The following is a 22,968-nucleotide window of genomic DNA, read 5'->3' as shown; positions in this document are numbered from 1 at the left end:
TGGTTTAGCTATCAGGTAAGGACCCAGCCCCAGTCTGAGAGGGAGGGAATCAAGAGTGGTGACAGTGTTAAGTAGTAGACGGGGGTTTGCATTCATCCATATTCTCTAGGATGCAGATGAGGCACACCAAGGTAGGTCCTGTGCAAGTGGAGAGTATTTAGTAACTAGTGTGTTCATGTCTCCTGGGCCAGAGGGAGCTTCCTTATGAGGAGAGGTAGTAGTACCAGTGGGAACAATCTTGAAGTTAGGATGTGGGAGGGTCCTTCTCTTAGAAGGAGCTTGTGCAGGCCCTCACATGTGGGCTTTAGAGGTTTCATTGAAGTGACAATCAAATCAAGATCTCAAAGTAGGAGAAGCAAAGAGTAGTCTATTATGGCAGGGATCAAAATGGGATCCCAGAAATTAGCAAAGGATAGTATAAGGATCTGAATGACTGAAATAGAGAAGTATTTGATGAAGGAGGATGGTCCTTTGATGAGTTCCAATTGAATGGATGTGTGGGCAATAGTGAGGGCCTATGCATTAACTCAAGAGGACAGAAAATGAGAGGGTTATAAGGAACCTCAGGAAGTTTGAGGAATGCTTGAGTCAAGAAAGAAATACAGTCCATATGTAGCTGGAGGAAGGAGCAGGCTAGACAGTTCTGAAGGTTCCAATCACTGTCTCTCTTTCCCATAGGACTGGCTTAGACAAGAATGTACAAACATCTGTAAATGTTTAGGGTACTACTGATCCATTGAGATGTTTGATAAACAAATTCAGAGCCATTGTCAAATTAATGGGAGGCATGAGAAATGACTTCTCTTAGTACCTTGAGACCACAATGTAGACACATGTGTTAGAAGTTAGAATTTGTTAGAATTTGTATGAAAGTGTCAACTACAGCTACTACCAGGAAGTACTTGGTGTATCTTATGGGAAGACAGGATGAGTTGCACAGTAAGTAGATGAGTAAGGAAAGGTGGGTGCCTAATACTAGCTTGAAGAGAGACCATTGACAGATGTTACATTGTTTACAGAGATCCTGTAAGCATTTTTTCATAAGAGGGCAGAGATGAGCTTGTGTACTAAGAACATGTCAGAGGGGAAAGAAGTTGGCCTGGAAAGTAGGAATGGCTTTCATGGAGAAAAAAAAGCTTTTCATGGGAGGAACAGAATAGGAGGTTTTTTTAAATACCAGTAGATTCAGGGAAAGATTGGGAAGAGAAACCCCTTGGTCTTGCAAACTTTATATGCCTCAGTACAGGAGAATGCCAGGGCCAAGAATTGGGAGTGGGTGGGTAGGGGAGGGAATGGGGGACTTTTGGGATAGCATTTGAAATGCAAATGAAGAAAATACCTAATTTAAAAAATTGTAAATGAAAAAATAATCTAGATAAATTAATTAATTACATTAAAATAATTAAAATAAACTGCCAAATTTTATCATTAAAAAAATACCAGTAGAGTTCTCAAAGGTTGTCTTTGGTGGATCTGATATGTTGTGCTGGTATGAGAAGATAAATTTGAAAGGAAGAGAAGCTACGTAAAACAGTCAAAGGGAAAAGATAGTGGGACACATCATGGCCCTTGGCCAGCTAATAGGGTCAGGCATTAGGCAATCATGTTCCCAAAGTGGAGCCTTCTGGTCATGGGGTTACTTCAAGGAGACACAGAAGTTTCCGTTAATAAGGAGAAGCCCTTTGAAGTGAGGAAGCACTACTGTCTCCAAGTGTGGGAGTTTGAATGAATGATATCATAGGAATGTTTAAAGTGAGTGTAGATGCTAACTGAACAATCTGTAACTAGTTGTATGACCCCCCCACCATTGGCTAATGAACACTGCATGCTAAAAAAGGAAGGGAACTTGCCCCATCCACCCATTGGGGAAGCGTCAAAATCATGATGGTAGCACTCTAAGACTGTTGTCAAGCCAGATGGATATGGGGGTTCCTGGAACTACCATCAGTGAGCCTATCCAGAGGTCCAGGAATGGGAAGTGCCACAAAAATATAAGGGACTATCCATTACCTTGTAATAATTACCAAGTATTGGGGCCACAAGAAAAATGTTACCTGAATTTGTATAGAGAGAAGAGTGGTTAGGGTTGAGTGGATTTCAGGGCTGAAGGGGAACTTGACATTGGGGAAGGGAAGTGTGACGAGACTGGGAACAGAAGGAGGAAATGAAGGACAGTGAAGAAGGGCTGATAATGTTGCACAGAGGTAGGGTCAAACAACGGGTTAAAGGAGAATAACTTTGAGGGGTCTGAGGAGGAGCAGAATGGCAGGTTCTTGAACATTAAGGCATAAGGGGCCAGCTCTGAAATATAGAGAAATGGGCAACAGGTCAGAGTGAGTCTCCTATTGGTTGGACTAGATGGACTAAGACCTACTTACGAACACCAGGGAGGTAATAATGGTCAGGAAGGGTCAGGAAGGGTTGGGAAGCCCAAGGGCAGGAGTTCCTGAGGGCCTGTTTCAGGGCTATAAAACCTTGCCGTGTGTCTGGACTGAAAGCAGATGACAATAAGATCATCTCTGGATGCAGCATAAAAAGGTTGGGAGACACTTGCGAGGACACTGGAGACCTACAACTGTAAGTAGACACTGTGGCATAAAACTGAAGGGCATCTCTTTGTCTTAGGATAGGAAATTCGGTCTAGTATATTGGCAGAAGAAGGTTGTGGGGAGAGGGGGATATTTGGAAGGAGGAAAAGGGAGAGTCAGAGGGAAAGGCAGGAGAGAAGAAACAAGAGAGCTTGACTGCAACTGAAGAACATTCCAGAAATGATAGGTACTGTGTCCAAATCCCTGCTGAGACCCTGCCAGGTAAGTTGCTGGGAGAAGTTCTAGCCAGGGTCAGTCCAAGTGAAAAGATTGCAGAGTCCAAGATTTGGCTGGAGCATAATGGTGAACAAGGCAACTTTGGGGTCCAAGACTGAAAATGGAGGTGATGTCTGGGGGATCTGAGAAAAAAATAGTAGACAGTTGGAGAATTCATGGGTGAACAGCAAGTAGGAGACTATCGTCCTGTCAAAAGTCTAGAAAATTTTGGGAGAAACATTAGGCCTTCAAATAGTAAAGATGGGCATGTTGTCAATGGCAACACAGTTTGTGGGCATGGGGATATTCAAAAGGTGAGTAGAACAAGATTGACACAGGTAAAGCCAACAACGGGGCAGAAGACTTGTAAAGAGAGAACTTCCTACCATTTTCTGGTTCTGATCCTAAAGTGATTGAGGTTCATGAGAATTTGTCAAGTCACATATGCTATTAACACCACAGAGAGATATTCAATTTATATTAGCACTGGGACATTGGATATGTCAGATTTTACTCCTGAGACCCAATTTAGAAACTTTAGACAAAGGGCACCTTAAAAGAGAATGTTGCTGGTATTGGGGGTAAATTGTAAACTCATGGTGGTTAGGAGAGCCCAGAGTATTCTGAAGACCCCTGACCTGTGTCCCTGTCAGGATGTCAGTCAACTGTGGGACATTTCAGGGGGAGGACAGAAAAGGAAATCGCAGGCATCCCAGTAACAAGTCCTTGGAATCTCCATAGAGGAAGTACCCAAGGAACAGATTTCCTAGTCACCTTGGGGGAGAGGCAGAGAGAAGGGAATCACTGAACACTTTCAAGAACAAAACAAGAAGCCTTCACAATGCCAGAGCTGCTAGTGAAGGGAATGTGAAAGGAAATGTTGGAGGGTGGTGAGGAAAAGAGGGCGTAGAGTAAAAGAGATGAGAAAAAGAAGAGACAGAGACAAGAGAACAAGATTGAGAGGAAAGAAGAGATAGGTGAGAGAAAAAGAGAGAAGTGAGAGATAAAAAGAGTGATCCAGTCCAGTGATTCACCTAGAACATAGAGTGTGTTGGAGAAAGGATACATTCTGAAGAGGGTTTGGAGTATCATGCCCAGGTTCCCATACTTCTACAAAATGTATAATCATCTTCATGCTAAATGAGAGCAAGGCTGAAAGAAAGAAGGAATAAAGGAGAACAGGGAGAGAAAGTCAACGACCTCCCAGAATAAAGTACAGGATGATCTACCACAGTCAGCTGCTTCCTGGGTTGCAAGAAGATCTTGACACAGGGGGAGGCAGATCCACAGCAGTGGGGGCAGATTAATTTTGAAATAAATCTTAGGAGGTCTCTCATCACAGAAGCTGAGAAAACAAATGTCTCTTACAGGCTATGATTTTATCAGACATGGGGAAGGGGCTGAGGTCAAGTTGGACAGGTGAAAATCATGGTTAAACAGAGATGCACAGGAATGATGTTAGTGGTGTGAACTGTGGGAACCTGGCTATGGGAAAATGAAACTGCTAGTGACAGGAAGGAGGGATTATTCAAACTGGAATGTATTGATAGGAGTAGACAGGGCTGGAATGAAGGCTGCCAATGACTCATGTTCTTGTTCTCTCCCACAAGCATGGGCAGTTGTCCTAATTTAGGTGTGTTCTTTGGGTGGAGGTTGGCCTTCCCTCACAAGGCAGAGAGGTACTTTCTTGCTTACAATGGCCCTGTACTTTGTTGATTGGACATGTCCTGAGAGAAGCATATAGCAGAGTAACTTTTAAAACTCATAGTAAAAAGGTCCTGACTAACAACAGCAATAACAGGAAGGAGTCCTTTGGCCCAAAAATGAGCTGGTTCCTTGTGAATGAGCAGGTTAGGCACTAGATAGAGTGCTAAGGCTTCCTAATATGATCAGGAAATAGACAGTTTGGGCACCCATGTATATCTCTTGCTTTGTCTCTCTTAAATCTTCAAGTATGCAATTGATCAACAGACATTTTTGCACCTTTGTAATAATATATTATTATAGTTTATACATAATATTCTTTGCACTGTTCTATGTAATGACAAAAAAAATTTTTAAACCTATCCTATACCTACAAGTAAGTGATTATATAATATATGGAAATAGAGGAGAACTAGAAAAATATTGTATTTTCTCATTTTTTTCTATAACAACCCCTATACCTTAAATATGTATACACAGAATATTTTGTGTATACATATATACCAAATATTTGTATTGAAGCAAAGTAAGAAAACTTGAACTTTAAACTTTTAAAGTAATTCATGATTTGTCAGTGTTCTTTGGATGGTTAGGTAAAAGGACTTGAGATTTTATGATTACTACTGAACTTTATTGCATTTATTATATCTCTTAGAAACCTATCCTCATGGAAGAGTGAGCCATAACCAATTTGATGAAAGGACTGTAAATACTGGAGAATATACAAAGAAGAAAATAAAAGATCACCAATTTGGTGAACGCAAGACTAGCTCTACATTTAGTAACACAAGTTTGCTTCTGAACAAAGCCATTGCACATCTGCTCCTCCTGGTACTCTCTGTCCTTACACTGTGAATACTGCTCCAGATACTAACACTGATAACAGTACTTCAAATACGTACTCTCTGACTACTGTCTTAAACACTTACACCATTGACAGTGCTCCAAGAAACATGGCTGACAATAATGCAGACACTAACCCTACTGACAGAATCACTAGTTCTTCTGCTCATGCCACAATCATTTCTACCTCAAATGCAGGCTTTTACACTGACATCAATAACAGTATTATAGGCCCTTCCATAAGTACTTGTAATCAAGTCACATCTGATGAAACTCAGGAACCACCAAATACTAAGAGTATTTCAAGTTGTACTTCTGAGAATGCTTGCAACACTTTCATCTCAACTAATGATGGCCTCAGACCTTCTGATGTTGGCAGCACTTCTGAAAACAATCATGGAGAAACAGAGGCTAACATGGGAGCTGGAGACAATAAGCAGATATTAGGTGAAAACCAAAAGAAGAGTCAGTCGTCAAATGCATCACTGAAAGGTAAACACAGGAACCCCATTCTGTTGCCAATGAGGGTACAAGCCAAATAATTTGGACTCACAGTGCATTTTAAATAAATTTCTATTATATATATTTATTTATTTACATGTGTATGTGAACAAGGGAGATCAGAGGGAAACTTATGGAAACTTGTTTTCTCCTTTCAAAGATGCAGGTCACTGGTTCAAACTCAGGTTATAGTGCTTTGTAGAAAGTACCTTTACTGTCCAGGTCACCTTGCCAGCCACGTCAAAACATTAGAGTGCCATTCTCTGCTTCTGTTTCCCCTTCACATCCACTTTTTCTAATTTATTTTTAATGTATTATTAAATAAGCCTAAACTTATAAAATGCAATGAGACATTTTGATACACATTTATATATGGGATATATAAATATAATTTGGAATTAGAAAATGAAGATAACTAACTTCTATTATCTTACTTATAGATTAAGATTGGTTTTCTCATTTCTTTTTTTAATGTTGAAACATATGAAAACATATGTCCACTGTATTGAAATATACCTTATAATGACTAAGTCATCCTGCTGTTTAATAATTCCCAAAACCTATTCCTTCTATATGAATTTTATTTCCTTTGATCAGCAATTTCACCCTGCTCCTATTTCCTGATTATTATGCTTTTTTTCAACTTTACCAAATTCAACATACAAGTGAGGTCATGATGTTTAATATATATGTACACTGGGTTTTGATTCATATGTTTTAATATAAATTTAATTGGCTCTTAGTAGATTTCATAGTGATGATATATTTGATGTCTGGTCTAACTCTTTTCTCTTGACTTTCCAAGAATATTACCTTTGTTTGTGGTGTTTTTTTTCTTACTTTTAGAACACAATACAGAGAACGGAACACAGCCATGTTGTTTTGCCATTGGAAAACCTGTGGTATGTAACAAAAGTGAAGATTCCATGCTCTTCCATCTTTTCCATCTAAACCCTCCAAAATCATTCCTATTTTTAAAGCATTTACTGTGTTGATATTTTCATACTCTTCAGCACCAATGCAATAAGATCCAGTGTGGCAACATTAAAGATAGGAGTGGTGACTAATTAGTTAATCGTCGTATTTAAGCACCTAATATGAGAATTGGACCTAGTATGAAACAGCTAAAGAAAAGTTTGCATTTAAAAGTAGAGATTATGACTTTTAAGTATACTGCTTGCATCTTCTTCATTTTAGGTTTCTAATATTCAAACCCGATCTGCTACTGTTTCATGGACTCTGAAGAGTAATGAAAAATATGATATTAATTCTATGTCATTTGAATTGGCACTGTACACCAGTGATGAAAATGGAATCTATGAAAACATTTATACGTAAGTGTTTTTAATTATCTTGCATTATTCAATTCAAACATATAATATAAACATATGGTCCCTGTGCCCCAACTTTTACCTAGGATAAATTCTTCATTTTCTCCTAAATTCTTTTTAACAGGAGTAGGTTTCTAGTAGTAACTTACCAAGCCAATCCACAAAACTCATTAAAATCAGAGTATGTTATTCATATATCTGCTCATCAGCCAACCAGTGGTGGTACTCATCTTTAAAGCTAGCACTCAGGAGATAGAGGCAGTCTGATCTCTGAGATCAAAGCCAGCCTGGTCTATAGAGTGAGGGCCATGACAGCCAGGGCCTCACTCAAGGGAAACCCTGCCTTGAAAAATATGGATAGAAGGATGGATGGATGGGTGGATGGATGGATGGATAGATACAAATTTATTTTTGATAATTTTTCTTTTTATTCAGACACTTGATGTGAAAATGTAAATTCATATAAAGTTTTATTTCTTTGATAATTAGTACTTAAAGTTGTGCAATCTAATAATCCCAGCCAAAAATCCTCTGTACTGTGTAGCAGAGATGGGGATATGCAAAATTGGCTTGCATGGAAATCATTTTCTGCTATGTCATGTATTTTATGAGCACCACTACCATAAAAAGATAAACAAGATAGCTTTCAGCACTGGGAGGAGAATGAGGGTGAAGAGTAGGAACTACAGCAATAGGAGAAGACTGCATATTTGCTTCCACCTCTGATTACCCTTTGCTTTTGAGAAGCCTTTGATTAAAAGTATCAATAACTTCCATTTTAAAGATTTCTTTTTAGGATCTAGAGCTAGAAGGAATTCCTTGGTCTTTGCTCAGGAAGGCATAGGTGTGGGAATATAATCCCTCTGTTCATGTGACAGACAGGATCTCACCCAGAAAGTCCCTCTTAAAGTGAATGAATGAATTGTGTGAGACATGCTGTTCTTCAAAGCATTTGGTATCTACACACTTTTAAATTAGTTACTTAAACCGAAATCGATACTATTTTGGTTAAATATATACAGTACTAAAATGCAAATTGGCTTCACTGAATGTGTAGTATCATTGTTGGAGTATGGTATAAATATATATTGAATGAAGGGACAAGACAAACTCAGAACTACCTGGTGGCTGCTTTCCTGATGACTACATTCATTGTTCAGCACCTTCAGCTTCCACTTGGTGCAGGTGTGCAGATGAGCAGTTGAGTGGATTTGCAGCTGTGTACCCCTAGCCTCTGAACTTGAGCCTTAGAAACCTAGAGCAGCTCTGTGGCGCGTCCACTAGATGGTGAGATAGTGAAAACCATATAGCTCCCAGATCATACCATCCCTCAAAGACTTGATATGCTCATCAATGGAGGCTGCAGCCTACTAAGAACATTATTTTGCTCTCATATAAAGTGGTTTAAAGTGATTGAAACTTTCAGTGGAATTGTGGTTCTTTATCAGTAATTATGAGACTAAACCTTTGCTTTTAAATGTGTGTGAGATCCCATATAAACAAAGTTTATCTTCACAGTGGTGATGGCGTTAGTGTAGCCCTACAAGATCTACAACCTAGCATGGTCTACTTTTTAAGGTAAGGACTCTGTCCCACACAACCAACCACCAGCCTGTGGCTAGCAGAGACTTCTTAACCTATATAAGTTTAGTACTTAGAATTGCTACAGGAAGTCTAGCTATTTGCTGGCAAAGTGCCCTTGAACACTCATGTAAGCAACCATAGTTTAAGCTCAAGAGGCTAGAAATGAAAACAGAAAAAAATGATGAAAATAGAAAGCAGGTGACTAGTTTGGGAGATAAAGGGGATCAGGGAGCATGGGAAGTGAACAAAAGAGTTTTATGGGGAGGTAGGGAGATGGTCATATATGAGGATGCCATAATGAAAGTTGTTACTGTGTATACTCAACATGTGCTAACAAAAGAACAGCAAAGAATAGGTCTAGAAATACAAACTTGTAACTTGGGACCTGAATGCACCAATTTGTGTTCCCCTTTCAGAGTAACAACCATGAGAGGTGCAGAACACAGAAGTGTGTCTGAAGTGGTTAGCTTCACAACACCAGGCTGTGAACCAGACCCTCCTCTTGCACCCACACTGATCAGCAGAACCAAGAACAGCCTGAGTTTACAATGGAAAGTAAGGATTTGACTGACAAAAGAATCTCAATGTGACTTTCAAACACTGTCCTGTTTCCTGAATTTTAACCATAAATGAAGCATGGTTCATCTAAGTTATTTCTCCATCACATCTCTTCACAATGATCTTTCCATTCAGTACAAGAGATCATACCAAGTGACTTGAGAAATATAAATATACTTTGGATCATTAATAAAACACTAAATGCCCATTTCTAGCACTCATGTTTTGGTGTCAATCATCCCAGTTACAAATAACACTATGTCTCTGGTTCCTTAGGTGTCCATTTTAACTTCCTTTTATGCAGTCTGGAAACATGAGATATATAACTGGGGTGTGTCTTGGAGACTGGAAAATGTGTGTTTTAAACTTAACTTCCAATTGCAATAAAAACAAATATCCCTACACAAATTTTTGCAGTACAAATTCAACACACTTTAAATGCTAAAACCATGGTCATGGTGTGTGCAGGATATATATGTGCTACATAAATATAAACCATCATAATTTTATCAATCTGATCTTTTCAGGGTTCCAATGAAAATGGATCTAAAATAAGCAGCTTTCTTTTGGAATGGGATGAGGTATGCTTATTTATTATTAATAAGAGATTTTTTTCATGTAATAAAATTTGGTTACTGTTTCTTTTCTTCCAACTCCAGATACCTATACCCCAAAACCACCCCTATGCAAATCCACCCTTTCTTTTTCTCTATAGAAAACAAGTCTCTCAGAAATCATGGAAGAAAAAAATAATACAATATGATATGACTACAAAGAAAGAAACCTGAAAGGGGAAAACAAACAAATGAACAGAGAAAAGAACCAATGATACAGCACAAGGAAGACATGTAGACACAGATATACACACTTTCGTACACACCAACATCTCATAAAGACACAAACCCAGAAAACATAATATATAAGCAAAAGACCTGTAGGGTTTTTTTAAATGACACACAACAGAAATTGTGTCTCACAAATACACAAACACACACACACACAAAAAACCTTCAGAATTACAATTGAGGTCGTTCTGTGTTGGCTAACCATTGCTGGGCAGAGGGTCTGCCCTCTACTGTGGTTTATACACCAAGTGAGACTCCATTGGAGGAAACTAACTTTTTTGTTTGCGGTTAACACTCTGGGTTAGGGTCCAGTTACCTTACTCAGTGCTGAGTACGCATCTTGCTTAGACCTGGTACAAAGCAATTAAAAAAAAAAAAAACACCTGATTGGGAATGGTTAATGCTATGGTGAACTTGTGTTAAGTGTGGTATTTTTCAATATGGTAATATTTTGTGTGCATTGTCTAGGGTAAAGGTGAAGACTTCAAAAGTTGTTACAGTGGACGCCTGAAACAGCACACGCTATTTAAACTGAACCCTTCAACAAAGTATTCCTTCAGATTAGCTGCCAAAAATGACTTTGGCTGCAGGTACACTGAATTATTTGCACCACTGGAAAATCTATACTGCCACCAATCCTGAAATTAATGCTTTCATTTCAACTTATTCTTTTAGTAATTTCAGTGAAACAGCAGTCTTCTATACATCAGGAAAGGCGCCTACAGCACCACTTCCACCTAAGTTGAAAGAAGCAGGAATCTATAGTTTGTCTCTAGAGTGGTGTGCCCCAACAAACCCAAACCCAAATGACACTCTTACTTATGTGCTAGAGATGGAGGAAGAAAACTTTGTAAGTCTTTTTTCTCTTTTTTTCTACCATAAGCTTAACCTTATATTTCAACAACTTTTTATATTTATTTCTCACTTGGAAAAAAATCCCATCCTTGAGTACCAGTGTGCAGAACGTAAGCAATGCAGAGCCATTGTTGGGCAGGTCTGCATAGGCCTCCTTATCCCAAAACTAGCTGAATGCAAGAGCTCCATGCTCTACCCAGTGTCTATACATAGAAGCCTGTTAGCATCTTCAACTCCAAGCCTGTTCTAGGTGACTCTCTGTGGCCACACATAATTTTAAGTTCCTTCAAAGGAATTCTCAAGCTGTGTCCTCTCTTCATCTAGTTTCCTCATGTGGGTTAGCAACTACTTCATTCATTACTGACCTTCCAAATCTGTGTCAAAGAGATAGTCAATTAAAAAAGCATCTATAAGTTACTGTGTCCATGTTACCAAAATTTAAATTCATCAGATATCATTAAGATAAGTTCTGGATTGTAACTAATAGGTACTTACTTTCACATGTGCTGTCTTATTACATCTTGAAAAAAATGACCTTTTGAGAAGAGAATTTATCTCCAAATTTTATTGAAAATAGATTTCTCTCTCATGGAATACAACATATCTGAAACAGTTTCTCCTCCTCCACTATCCCACTCCTCCAACCTGCCCTCCCCCTGATACACATATCCCTTTGCATCAGAAAAGGGCAGGCCTCCCAGGTAAATCACCTGAACATGGGATATCAAATTGCAATAAGACTAGGCACAAACACTCCTATCAACCCTGGAGGAGGAACCCAACAAGAGGAAAAGGATCGCAAAAGCAGGCAAAAAGCCAGAGACAATGCCCAGTCCCACTGTTAGGAGTCTCACAGAACACCAAGCTTACTAACATCATAACATAGATGCCAAGGACCTGATGCAGACCACTTTGGGGTTCAAACCCATTCAGGTAGATAGAAAACTGAAGGAACACCTTGAATCTAGGCTTTCTCCTAAATCTTTGTCCTCCAATTTCAGGGAATAGGTTTTAAACCTGCATATGATGGAGAAGACCTCACCTGCACCGTACGAAATCTGCAGAGAAATACTACATACAAGTTTCGGGTATGTGGCATGACTTATAAGGCGGTATTTTCTCTTGAAATGAAAATTTCCTTGGAAGTTGATTCTTAGAAATCCTCGTGCAGCTGGCTCTCTACACATTACTAAACAACACATTGATTTCCATTGATTAACAAAATATCTCATTTATATAAACAGATTTTTGCCTGCAATCTGGATGGAAGGAGTAAACCCAGTGGAGAAGTAAAATATACTACTCTTCCAGCTAGGCCTGGATGTCCTAAAAAGCCATACGTAGTGGGAATGATTCATGCACACCAAGTGACAATTGGATGGGGTAAATAAGACATCTGTGTTGAAACTTTCCCCTCTCCATATTAGTATTTACTGCTCAGAAGAAATCTGCTTGCAATTTCACTAAGCAAAATATTCTCATTTGCGTATGAATTATTCTGCCATATAAATGTGTTTAGTTGAAAATCCTATTTCTTTTATTTCATATTGAATTTCCTATTGCTGGCTTATCTATACACAAGTCTAAAAATTGTTGAACTTCATATGGATCTCTGAATAACCTTCTTCCAAGTAAAATGTATTTATAGCCAACATAAAGACCATAGTTAGAATTTTTATGAAAGATGAATGTCAGCTTAGCCAGAAATTATATTTACACAAATTTATTATCTATAAAATAGGTAAATGATAATTATTCCATGTATACTTATTTAGTCTCTTCATAAGAACTTTGAAATGCTATCTAAATGCTTGATGGCTGATATCACATGTATGTAGCTTACATTATGTTTAGAGAATATTAGTATAGAGATGTTAATATAACCATGTGACACAATTATAATTTTCTGTGAAGAGTATAATTTATGAGATAAAAGTTTAGTGGAAACTTGTGTTTTCCAAAAACACACTTAAAAATGAATCACTTAAACTTTATTTCTACTTTTAGACTTGCCCAAAGACAACGGTGGAATGAACATTTCAAGTTACAGCCTAGAAGTTTGTGAAAATTCAGATGGGGGTAAGGCAACACAAATTTTAAAAGGTTTTATTTTGTAATAAACTTACACTCATCTAAAATAATTTTAAAATTCTACAGAGTTCCTCTGTAAAACTTGCACTTGACTTCATCAAATAGCAGTGTCTCATGCAGACATAGTACAATTGCCAAACCAGAAAATCTGGATTAATACACACCTATAAACCAACCCCTAATACACACTGGATTCCTTTGGATTTCAATAAGAGATTATTATTTTCTGGTCACGTACAGTTTGTGATTAATTCTACTGGGAATGAAATTATTTAACAACCATGAAAATATTATTGGATTGGGGATGGGGATATGGCTCAGATGTTAAGAGTACTGACTGCTAGCTCTTCCAGAGGTCATGTGTTCAATTCCCAACATACACATGGTTGCTCACAACCATTTGTAAAGGGGTCTGATAGCTACTTCTGGTGAATCTGAAGAGAGCAAAAGTGTACTCAGGTACATCAAATGAATAAATAAATCTTTAAAACAATATTTTGGATCAAGTTATTTCTAAAATGGTTGTCTGTTAACATACATATAATATGTAGATTGTATATATGTTTTATATCATGCATACATTAACTATTATGGTGGCCAATAAAATTTATGCATGATTTACAAAGACATTGAACCAAATTTCTCTTCTTCCTTCAGCAAATCTCTGGAAAATAATCTACAATGGCACTCAACAGGAATTTCTGTATAATGACCTCCAAGCAGCCACCACATATAAACTGAGAGTCTTTTGCACATCACCTGCAGGCCAAAGCCGTGTAAGAAAACAGATAGGAAAAGTTCTCCAATTGAGAATTGAAATAAACTGTTATATTACTAAATGTTTTCTGAAGCTCATCTTGAATTTAGTATAGTAGTAAAATACTTTGTGTCACTCTTAGCCTTCAGATGTATTGACAATTCAGACGCCTACTCTTCCTCCCGAGTCTTGCCGTTCACAGCCCTTACGTGGTAAAACCAAGGGCAAGGATGCCAACCTTCCTGGTAAGTAAGGCTTCCTTATGTGATTCACAATTGTCCCTAAATTTCCTGTCCTGTGACTTTTGCTTTGTGTGCATGTGTTAATATTAGCAAGTACCATTTCCTTTTAGAACAGAATTGAATAAAGGTTAACAAACAAATCCTTGGGAATTGACAACCAAATTTTTAATGTCTAAGTTAAATTGAGAAGTTAATGGATACAATGAGCTTTGAGTGTCTAAGCATGTTTAAAGAGGTGTCTTAACTCACTGTACAGTATGAAGTATTATTTTAAAGAAACGTCTCTAAAAACTAAGGACTTGGTGTGGAGCCAAATGATGCAGTGTGTGGTTAGTATTCACAACTCACAGGGTTACATCTCTACTACCAAGAAAAATTTGAGCAGGGAAGGGAAACTGAGTGCATTTTACATGTTTTGTAGACAATCATTCTGTTAATGGGAAGCCGGAAGCACATGTGCGTGGCAAAAAAGCAAAAGGTCCTCATCAGGACAGAAAGGTGCACCCCAGCTCTGAAAAGAAATGTGCAGTAAGTAAACTAATTCCCGAAGAACCCATAGTTTCTGGATAAAAACATGAAACAGAAGTGAGAAGGGATCAGGAGAGATGTGATGTAAACAGAGAAAAGAGACAGTGGGGCACATCCTGACCCTAGACTACTAGACCAGCCCAAAGAGATACCATTCAATTTCCCCAGGGTGACAAAGTCTTTGCCTGTGAGATGCCCTTGGCAGTGAATGGTAGCATCCCCTTAAGAAAATGTGAATGCTTCACAGAGGAGAGGGGAAAGACTGTCATTAATGATGGCCTATGGTATAAGGAAACTTCCATTATCTCCAAATCTAGGAGATGGGGTGAATCATGCTATAGGTAGGTAGCTATAGAGAGTCAAGATAGATGATCACTGCAGTGTTCCAGGCTGAGGATTGGACACTGGCAAGTGCAATGAGCTCTCCCTGCGTAAGATGGAGGAAGTTTGCCTCTTCCACTCACTGAAAATGGAAGCAGTTCAGATTCTCATGCTATCTCCTCAACAATGGGAATCAAACAAGTGTAGGGAGGGGGTCTTTGAGAGATCTACCCTCAATCAAACAATCCAGTGTTCCAGGAATGGAGGTAGAATTGATCTGGTGGGAAACTTTAAGGGAGTCATCTACTGTCTCTGAGTAATGCTGAGGTGTGTGTTTGTGTCACAAGAAGTGTATTGTCTGCAGCTAGGGATACCAGAGAGAACAAACTGTCCAGAGGCTGCAGGGTAGAAAAAACTGATGTGACAAGACTGGAGGCAAAAGGACGAAATAGAGGAGAGGACAGGAAAAAACAACTTAGTAAAGGATAGATTGAAGGCTATGACGCAGAGCAGGAACAGTCATTGCCTGAAGGGAGAGACATAAGACTCCAGCTCAGATATTTTCCACAGGCTGGGGGTAATCAGAGCAGTTGGGATAGAATGCCTAAGGCCTGGTTGCTAGCACTGAAGAGGTAAAGGTGAGAAGCACTTGGGAAAGGAAGCTCCCTTGAGATCTAACAGAGTGAAGGGAGGTTTTGAGGGGGCTGTGGGGCATGGGGGCATTCAGTGTGAGAGACCAGAGTTCATCTGCACTAAAAAGAATAGACAGAAATCACTAAATTCTGCAGGAAAACAGCATTACTTTTACAATCACAGAACAATTTTACATATGTAAGTGCATAAAAAAAGAAATGAGACTAGTCTTCAAAAATCACAAAGAACTAAACCTCAGCCTGGGTGATATAAATAGCCCTGTAGTCATAAAAGAAACTTACTCTCTATATGAAAACCACTTAGAAATACACAGTCCCAAACAGATTCACCAGAGAATTCTACAAACCATTTAAAGATAAATTAACAGTGAGTTTACATCTTCCTTCCCAGAAAATAGAAACTAAAATAAAACCAGAAACCAAGCTAAGCAAAATGGCGTGTACATGGAGTCTCAGGTACTCAAGGTTGAAATGTTAGGATTCCTTACACTCACAGGCATTGGTCCAAACTGGGCAACATAACAAGAATGTCTATCTTAAAAATAAGTGAATAAAGAAAGAAAGAAAGAAAGAAAGAAAGAGAGAGAGAGAGAGAGAGAGAAAGGAAGGAAGGAAGGAAGGAAGGAAGGAAGGAAGGAAGGAAGGAAGGAAGGAAGGAAAGAAAGAAAGAAAGAAAGAAAGAAAGAAAGAAAGAAAGAAAGAAAGAAAGAGAGAGAGAAAGGGAGAAGGGGAGAAAGAGAGAATGAGGGAGGGACGGAGGGACGGAGGGAGGGAGGGAGGGAGGGAGGAAGGTTGGACAGTTAGCTCACCTGTTAAGATCACTGACTGCAGCCTTTGTTGCAAGGACCGTGATATAGCTGTCCCTTGTGAGACTAGGCCGGGGCCTAGCAAACACAGAAGTGGATGCTCACAGTCAGCTATTGGATGGATCACAGGGCCCCCAATGGAGGAGCTAGAGAAAGTATCCAAGGAGCTAAAGGGATCTGCAACCCTATAGGTGGAACAACATTATGAACTAACCAGTACCCCAGAGCTCTTTGCTCTAGCTGCATATGTATCAAAAGATGGCCTAGTCGGCCATCACTGGAAAGAGAGGCCCATTGGACTTGCAAACTTTATATGCCCCAGTACAGGGGAACACCAGGGCCAAAAAATGGGAATGGGTGGGTAGGGGAGTTGGGGGGGGAAGGTGTGGGGGTCTTTTGGAATAGCATTGGAAATGTAATTGAAGAAAATACGTAATTTAAAAAAAAAAAGAAAAGATCACTGACTGCTATTTCAGAGGACCTGCATTCAATTCCCAGCCCTCACATAGCAGCTCAAAACAGTCTGTAACTCTAGTACTACAAGATCTTACACCATCATACAGACACACATGCAGTCAAAACACCAATGTACATAAACAGCAATAAATGAACTCCTTCTAAATATAAATAAATTAAATTTATAAACAAGAAAAATTATTTGAAAACAGTCTTATAAAAAAGTAAGAGGAAATATTTATGAATTATCTCTAAGCAAACACTTGATAGCAAAAGCACAGCCCACATAACTGAGTTATTTGGTTAATTTGATTTACACAAAGCTTAAAACTTCTACTTCTCTACCCTCTAAACTGGATGAAAGTGAACTTAAAGGCTGGAAGATAATATTTTCAATACATATATATCTTCCAAAGGAATAGCACCTAAAATATATAAAGACCTCTAAAACTCAACAGTGAATTGAAGCATGTCACTTAGGAAATGGTTAAGATTAGTGACTGAAGAGAATATACAAATGGCAAATAAGCACAAGAGAAGATGTTCAGCAGCATTGACTATTAGGGAAATGCACAATGAAATGCCTTTCCATATCTTACAGAGTGCCTAAGCTAAGGAGTAATGGTAACACCAAGTGCTGTCACAGACATGAGGAAACTGATCATTCATGCATTACTGATTAGAGCTGTAACCCTTCCTGAAAAGTGCACAGTAGCATCTTATGTTTATTTGTAGGACACAGAAACTAAAAATAGCTCAAATATCTACCAATAAGTGAGTGGATTAGTAAACAGTGATCCCTCTGTACTGTGACATATTGTTTGTTCAGTAAAAAAAGTAAACAATCTATTAATATATACAATAGCTGAAAGCTCTCCAGAGAATTGCAGTAACTGCAAAATGAGCCTGCAACAAAGTTTACCTCTTGCATTATTCAATTTATGTAATATTCTGAAAATGCCAGAATTGTAGTAATGATGGCGAGCAATTAGTGGTTTCCAGAGGTTAGAAGATGGACAGTGTAAGAAGAGACTGGCTATAAGAGAAAGCCTGGTGGTGGTGGTGCACGCCTTTAATCCCAGCACTTGGGAGGCAGAGGCAAGCGGATTTCTGAGTTCGAGGCCAGCCTGGTCTACAGAGTGAGTTCCAGGACAGCCAGGTATATACAGAGAAACCCTGTCTCAAAAAAACCAAAAAACAAAAACAAAAAACAAGCAAGCACATGGAAACCTCTGAGAAAATTTTCTTAAAATTGAAGTAGCTGTAGTCACCAAATAAAATTTACACATACAAATAAGTGCACACAATTCTGAATAACATCAGTGGGTTTTATCAATGGTGATTTCCTGGTTGTGGTATGGGACTTTACAGATTGTCTTCAAAGGGAAATAGGTACAGGATATTTGTGTGTTTTTACTGTCAAAACAACAACAAAAATAATGCTTTTCCAAGATAACAGAAATTGATTAACTGGGTGAAACTGTAACAGAGAGTCTCAAGCATGAAGAATAATAGGGGAAAGCTTAGTGAAGTGATAGGTGAGTCTTTCAGAGGAGTAATGATCCTTAAATGCCCTCTTCAGCACTCTTGACTATCTTTCCCTTGTGTTCTCTTTACATTCCAAAAAATGCAGCTTGCAAGTCTCAGCTTTTATTTCTGTGACATAAAACCATATGATTAGAATATGTGACAGAGAACCAAGTGGTTAGACTATGTCTTTAGGACTCATTGTTTTCATATGCAACAAAATGATCCATGCATGGGAAATGGTTGAAAGGCATTGCTAACCAAGCCTGTGTTTTTCAGGCTGTGGATACAGTTGGGGTTGGAATGTTTGGAGGAACTGCAAAAGTGACTTCACCTGGAACCATCCCAGGAAGGGTCCCTGTGTTACAAGAAGTTGAAAACAGAGTGCCTGCCAAGCTATCATCAACTTGCATAGCTATCCGCTGGGAGGAGCCAGACTGTCATGGCTCTCCTATCACTGGATATAACATTGAATATGAAGATAAAAAAATCGTGACTGTCAAAAGAATAACCGAGTATGTTCTGAAAGATCTACAACCTAATACTACATACAGGTTAGTCACTCATATCTTATTTTGGGTAAATGAAGAGAATGTTGAGAATTTAGAGCACAGACACGTTTGTGTATTTAATACACACAGATGTCCCTTGAAAAGAGTTCTTAATTGGTGAAATTTGATAACAGTAAGAGCCAATGTCTGCTTTTCATCAATAATTCTCAGTAGTAGTTATGTCTTGGAAAACTGTGTTGTGATCAGGATGAACATCATTCTATTGGCTTACATGAAGAAAATAATTTCATTTTTTGAATATAAATTCATACATTTTACTTTTACCAATAGAATCAGAATTCAAGCTATCAATCATTATGGACTAAGCCCTTTTAGCCCATCAATAAGATGCAAAACCAAACCACTACCACCAGAGCCTCCACAGCTTAATTGTGTGGTCTATGGACACCAGAGTCTCAGACTCAAATGGGGCACTGTCTCAAGCAAAAAAAAACTTGACTACTTTATCAATTACAACTTACTAATGGAAGATCGATCTGGCAGGTAACTACTCTTACAATTTAAAATCTACTGCAGTAAAAAGCAATTTAAGTTGTTATATCCTGTCAAGCGTATTCTCATATCCATTCATATTCTCTCTCTCCCTCTCTCTCTCTCCCTCTCTGTCTCTCTGTCTCTCTCTCTCTCCCTCTGTCTCTCTCTCCCTCGCTCCCTCTCCCTCTCTCTCTCTCTCTCTCTCTCTCTCTCTCTCTCTCTCTCTCTCTCTCTCCCTCTCTCCCTCTCTGCCTCTCTCTCTCTCTCGATCTCTCTCTCTCTCCCCCTCTCTCTCCCCCCTCTCTCTCTCCCCCCCTCTCTCTCCCCCCTCTCTCTCTCCCTCTCTGCCTCTCTCTCTCTCGATCTCTGTCTCTCTCTCCCCCCCTCTCCCCCCCTCTCTCTCTCATACACACACACACACACACACACACACACACACACACTCCACCAACTTGATTTCTATTGGCCTTTTGTTTTGTTTAGTTTTCTTTTGTTTAACTTACTGGCTTAATTTGTCCTGGGCTTAACTGATGATTATAATATCTTTATCTTCTTACTCTCAGATTTTCTGTCATTTACCGTGGGCCGGATGTGACTCACAAAGTGCAAAAGTTGAGTGAGTATACAGAATACAAGTTTAAAATCCAGGCATGTAATGAAGCTGGGGAAGGACCAGAGTCTGACATCTACACTTTCACTACTACAAAGTCCCCACCCACTGCACTGAAAGGTAAATGGTATACAAAGACACTAACCATATTGCTGATGCTTCCATGGAACATGAATTGGTGTACTGCTCATGAAAACTCTTGCTTCTAAATTTGGTTCCAGAGAAACTAACGCTTTCTTATGATCTCCACAGGTACCAGGCATGCACATGGTGCAGACATACCATTTATGAAACAAACTCCACACACATAAAATAAACAATTTAAAAATTAAATCTTAAAAGTAGCAGTAGTGATTTTTAAAATTCACAAATAGGAAATTCCACAAATAATATAGTGCTTAATTAGGAATTTAAAGCAATGTAAAATTTATTAAGATTTCAGACCTGATAGAGGGGATTCATGTCTTCAATCCAATCACTCTGGGGGAGAGGCAGGTGGCTGAGTTCAAGGCTAGCCTGGTCTACAGAGTTCAGGACTTCCGGCCTACACAGAGAAACCATGTCTTGGAAACTATAAAAATTGTTTTATAAAACTCCCACAGTCAGTATTTTCCAAATGTCTTAGAGATCATCTAACTTCACCACTACCACTTTTAAGATTAAGACTTAGAGCTAAAGAGATATCTCAGAGGTTAAGAGTAATTTCTGTTTTTAAAGTATGGCTATGGATTTCTCATATTAGGTGTACATGTTCTTGTAATGATTGTGTGCTTGCATGAGTCTCTTCAATGTATTCGAAATCTAAAGATTATAAATTGTTTGGACCTTCTAAAATGTCACGTTTTTCCCCAGCACCTAAAGTTCATCCACTGAATAACAACTGTTGTGAGATCAAATGGGAGTCTTTGGAGCCAATTGAAGGTGATCCCATTATTTACTGTCTTCAAGTCAACACTGGAAAAAAGGCTAATCAGGTATATTCTCTCAAATTTAGTCTTCACTGTTTTGCCAGGCATGGTAGTACATATCTCTAGCCTCAGCACTTGTGGGGTAAAGGGAGGAGGATACAGGTACTCTTGGCTACACAACAACTTTGATGGTAGAGACTATGCTTTAAAAATAAAAATGCCAGGTTGTGGGGGAGCATGCCTTTGATCCCAGTACTTGGGAGGCAGAGGCAGATGGACCTTTGATTTGTGGCCAGTGTGGTCGAAGGGGAGGGGAGTTATAGAACAGTGAGGACTAAATAGATAGAATTATAGTTCTATGTCTAGCTGAGCTTTACCCTTTTGGCAGGGAGAAAGTTATTGTTGAAGGTATGTAAAGTAACTAAATCTTATCCCAAATTTCCATCCCATTCTTACCATTTATGTACCTAATCTTTATTTGGAGACAACTAGCATGTTCATTTAATTAAATCATTACATTTAATTATATAGCATTTCAAACTTTATATGCCCCAGTACAGGGGAGTTCCAGGGCCAAAAAGTGGGAGTGGGTGGGTAGGGGGGGGAGGGTATGGGGGACTTTTGGGATAGCATTGGAAATGTAAATGAGGAAAATATCTAATTAAAAAATTATATAGCATTTCTTGATTCTCACTGGCTATAACCCATGATTCAAATCCACAATGCAATTAAACTTTAACTGTTGTAGGGTATGCAATAATTTTATCTAATCAGTACTGAATTCCTTTACTTTTGTTATGAACATGTACATGAAATTATTTTCATTTCTCTTGTTGTAAAAACCTATCCAATGCATGTTTAATTGGAAAGAAAACCATAATTTATCTGATCCTTTTTCCTTAGATTTACAAAGGACCGAACACTTCCTTTTCCTTTTCCAACTATCATGCAAATTCACGCTATCGCTTCAAGGTCTGTGCAGGACGCCGATATGAAACCTCCAATGGTCTTCAAGAGCTGTGGGGGCCATATAGTCCCAGTGCTCTTTTCTCAACTTATAAGCATCACTCCGGGCATGGCAAAGGCAGTGGGGGTAAAGGAAAAGGCAAACACAATGGGAAAGTGAGAAAGTACAGGATAGGGTTCGCACTTATTGCTATTTTGTGTGCTGTTGCTATTCAGTATTTCCTGTTCAAATAGTCAATTATTTAGAAGAAAATAAAGCAAATTATATCACATTTATAAAATCTTATATATATCTTAATGCTTATTGATAGAAAGTAGTAAGAGGAAAAAACAAAACAAACAAAACAAAAACAAAACAAAAACATTAAAAATAAACACAAAAAGCCCTACCTTTCATTTTTAAAGTTTTTATGAGGGTAGAAGAGAGATTTCTAAGGTAACAAAAGTATGTTAAATTTTACCATTTTCATTGTTCTGTCAACAAACATTGCCTTGTTATGTAAAATTAAGACATCTGTGGAAACTTTCTGCCTTCACTTTTCAAGGTAATGTTTTCAAAAAATTTAGGACTATGAAATAACAACAGTATTTTGGATTTTATTTTAGAACAATGTAAGAAAAATCACTTCTGTCTTTCCATCCATATAACATCCGTATAAAGTAATAAAAATGTATCTAGCAAACTGCTTGTGTATGCTTATCTGTTCAAAATAATATACTCAGCTATTGGCTTCTACCCTGATAAAGACTTGGTGTGTTTGTTAGGATTTGATAAAGAATACAGCTGACAGAATATATATGTATACACACACATACAAACACTATCAGGGGATTTGTCAGAGGGCCTGAGAGTGTGATCTGGATAGTCCAACACTGAATGTCTCCTGACAAAAAAGCCTTGTTACATCCACAGCACTACCAGACTGGGGCTGGAGTCCTTGAGGATTCCTGGAGAGCTGCTGGTTTTCAGATTGCATTGGAATCCTGAAGAAGTTGAATTTAATACAGGATAGCAACATGATAGATAAACTT

The 22,968-nt window shown here is 38.5% G+C and overlaps 1 protein-coding gene across 1 annotated transcript; it reads left to right on the top strand.

Annotated features, from left to right (window-relative positions):
* The first annotated feature begins 2,496 nt into the window (after positions 1-2,496).
* Fnd3c2 (fibronectin type III domain containing 3C2) lies at positions 2,497-22,623 on the top strand. The gene is made up of 20 exons (NM_001033424.3): positions 2,497-2,577; positions 5,164-5,843; positions 6,699-6,754; positions 7,050-7,186; positions 8,702-8,761; positions 9,184-9,322; positions 9,853-9,906; positions 10,639-10,760; positions 10,846-11,020; positions 12,027-12,113; positions 12,270-12,408; positions 13,033-13,104; positions 13,774-13,892; positions 14,016-14,118; positions 14,537-14,643; positions 18,686-18,960; positions 19,249-19,461; positions 20,016-20,182; positions 20,915-21,036; positions 21,874-22,623. The coding sequence occupies exons 2-20, from the start codon at positions 5,462-5,464 to the stop codon at positions 22,168-22,170; spliced, it is 2,826 nt and encodes a 941-aa protein (NP_001028596.2). The 5' UTR covers positions 2,497-2,577; positions 5,164-5,461; the 3' UTR covers positions 22,171-22,623.
* Positions 22,624-22,968: the final 345 nt, after the last annotated feature.

Source organism: Mus musculus, chromosome X (assembly GCF_000001635.26).
Source record: "Mus musculus strain C57BL/6J chromosome X, GRCm38.p6 C57BL/6J".
NCBI lineage: Eukaryota > Metazoa > Chordata > Mammalia > Rodentia > Muridae > Mus > Mus musculus.
The sequence above is the reverse complement of the archived record's forward strand: the minus strand, read 5'-3'. Positions and strand labels throughout refer to the sequence as shown.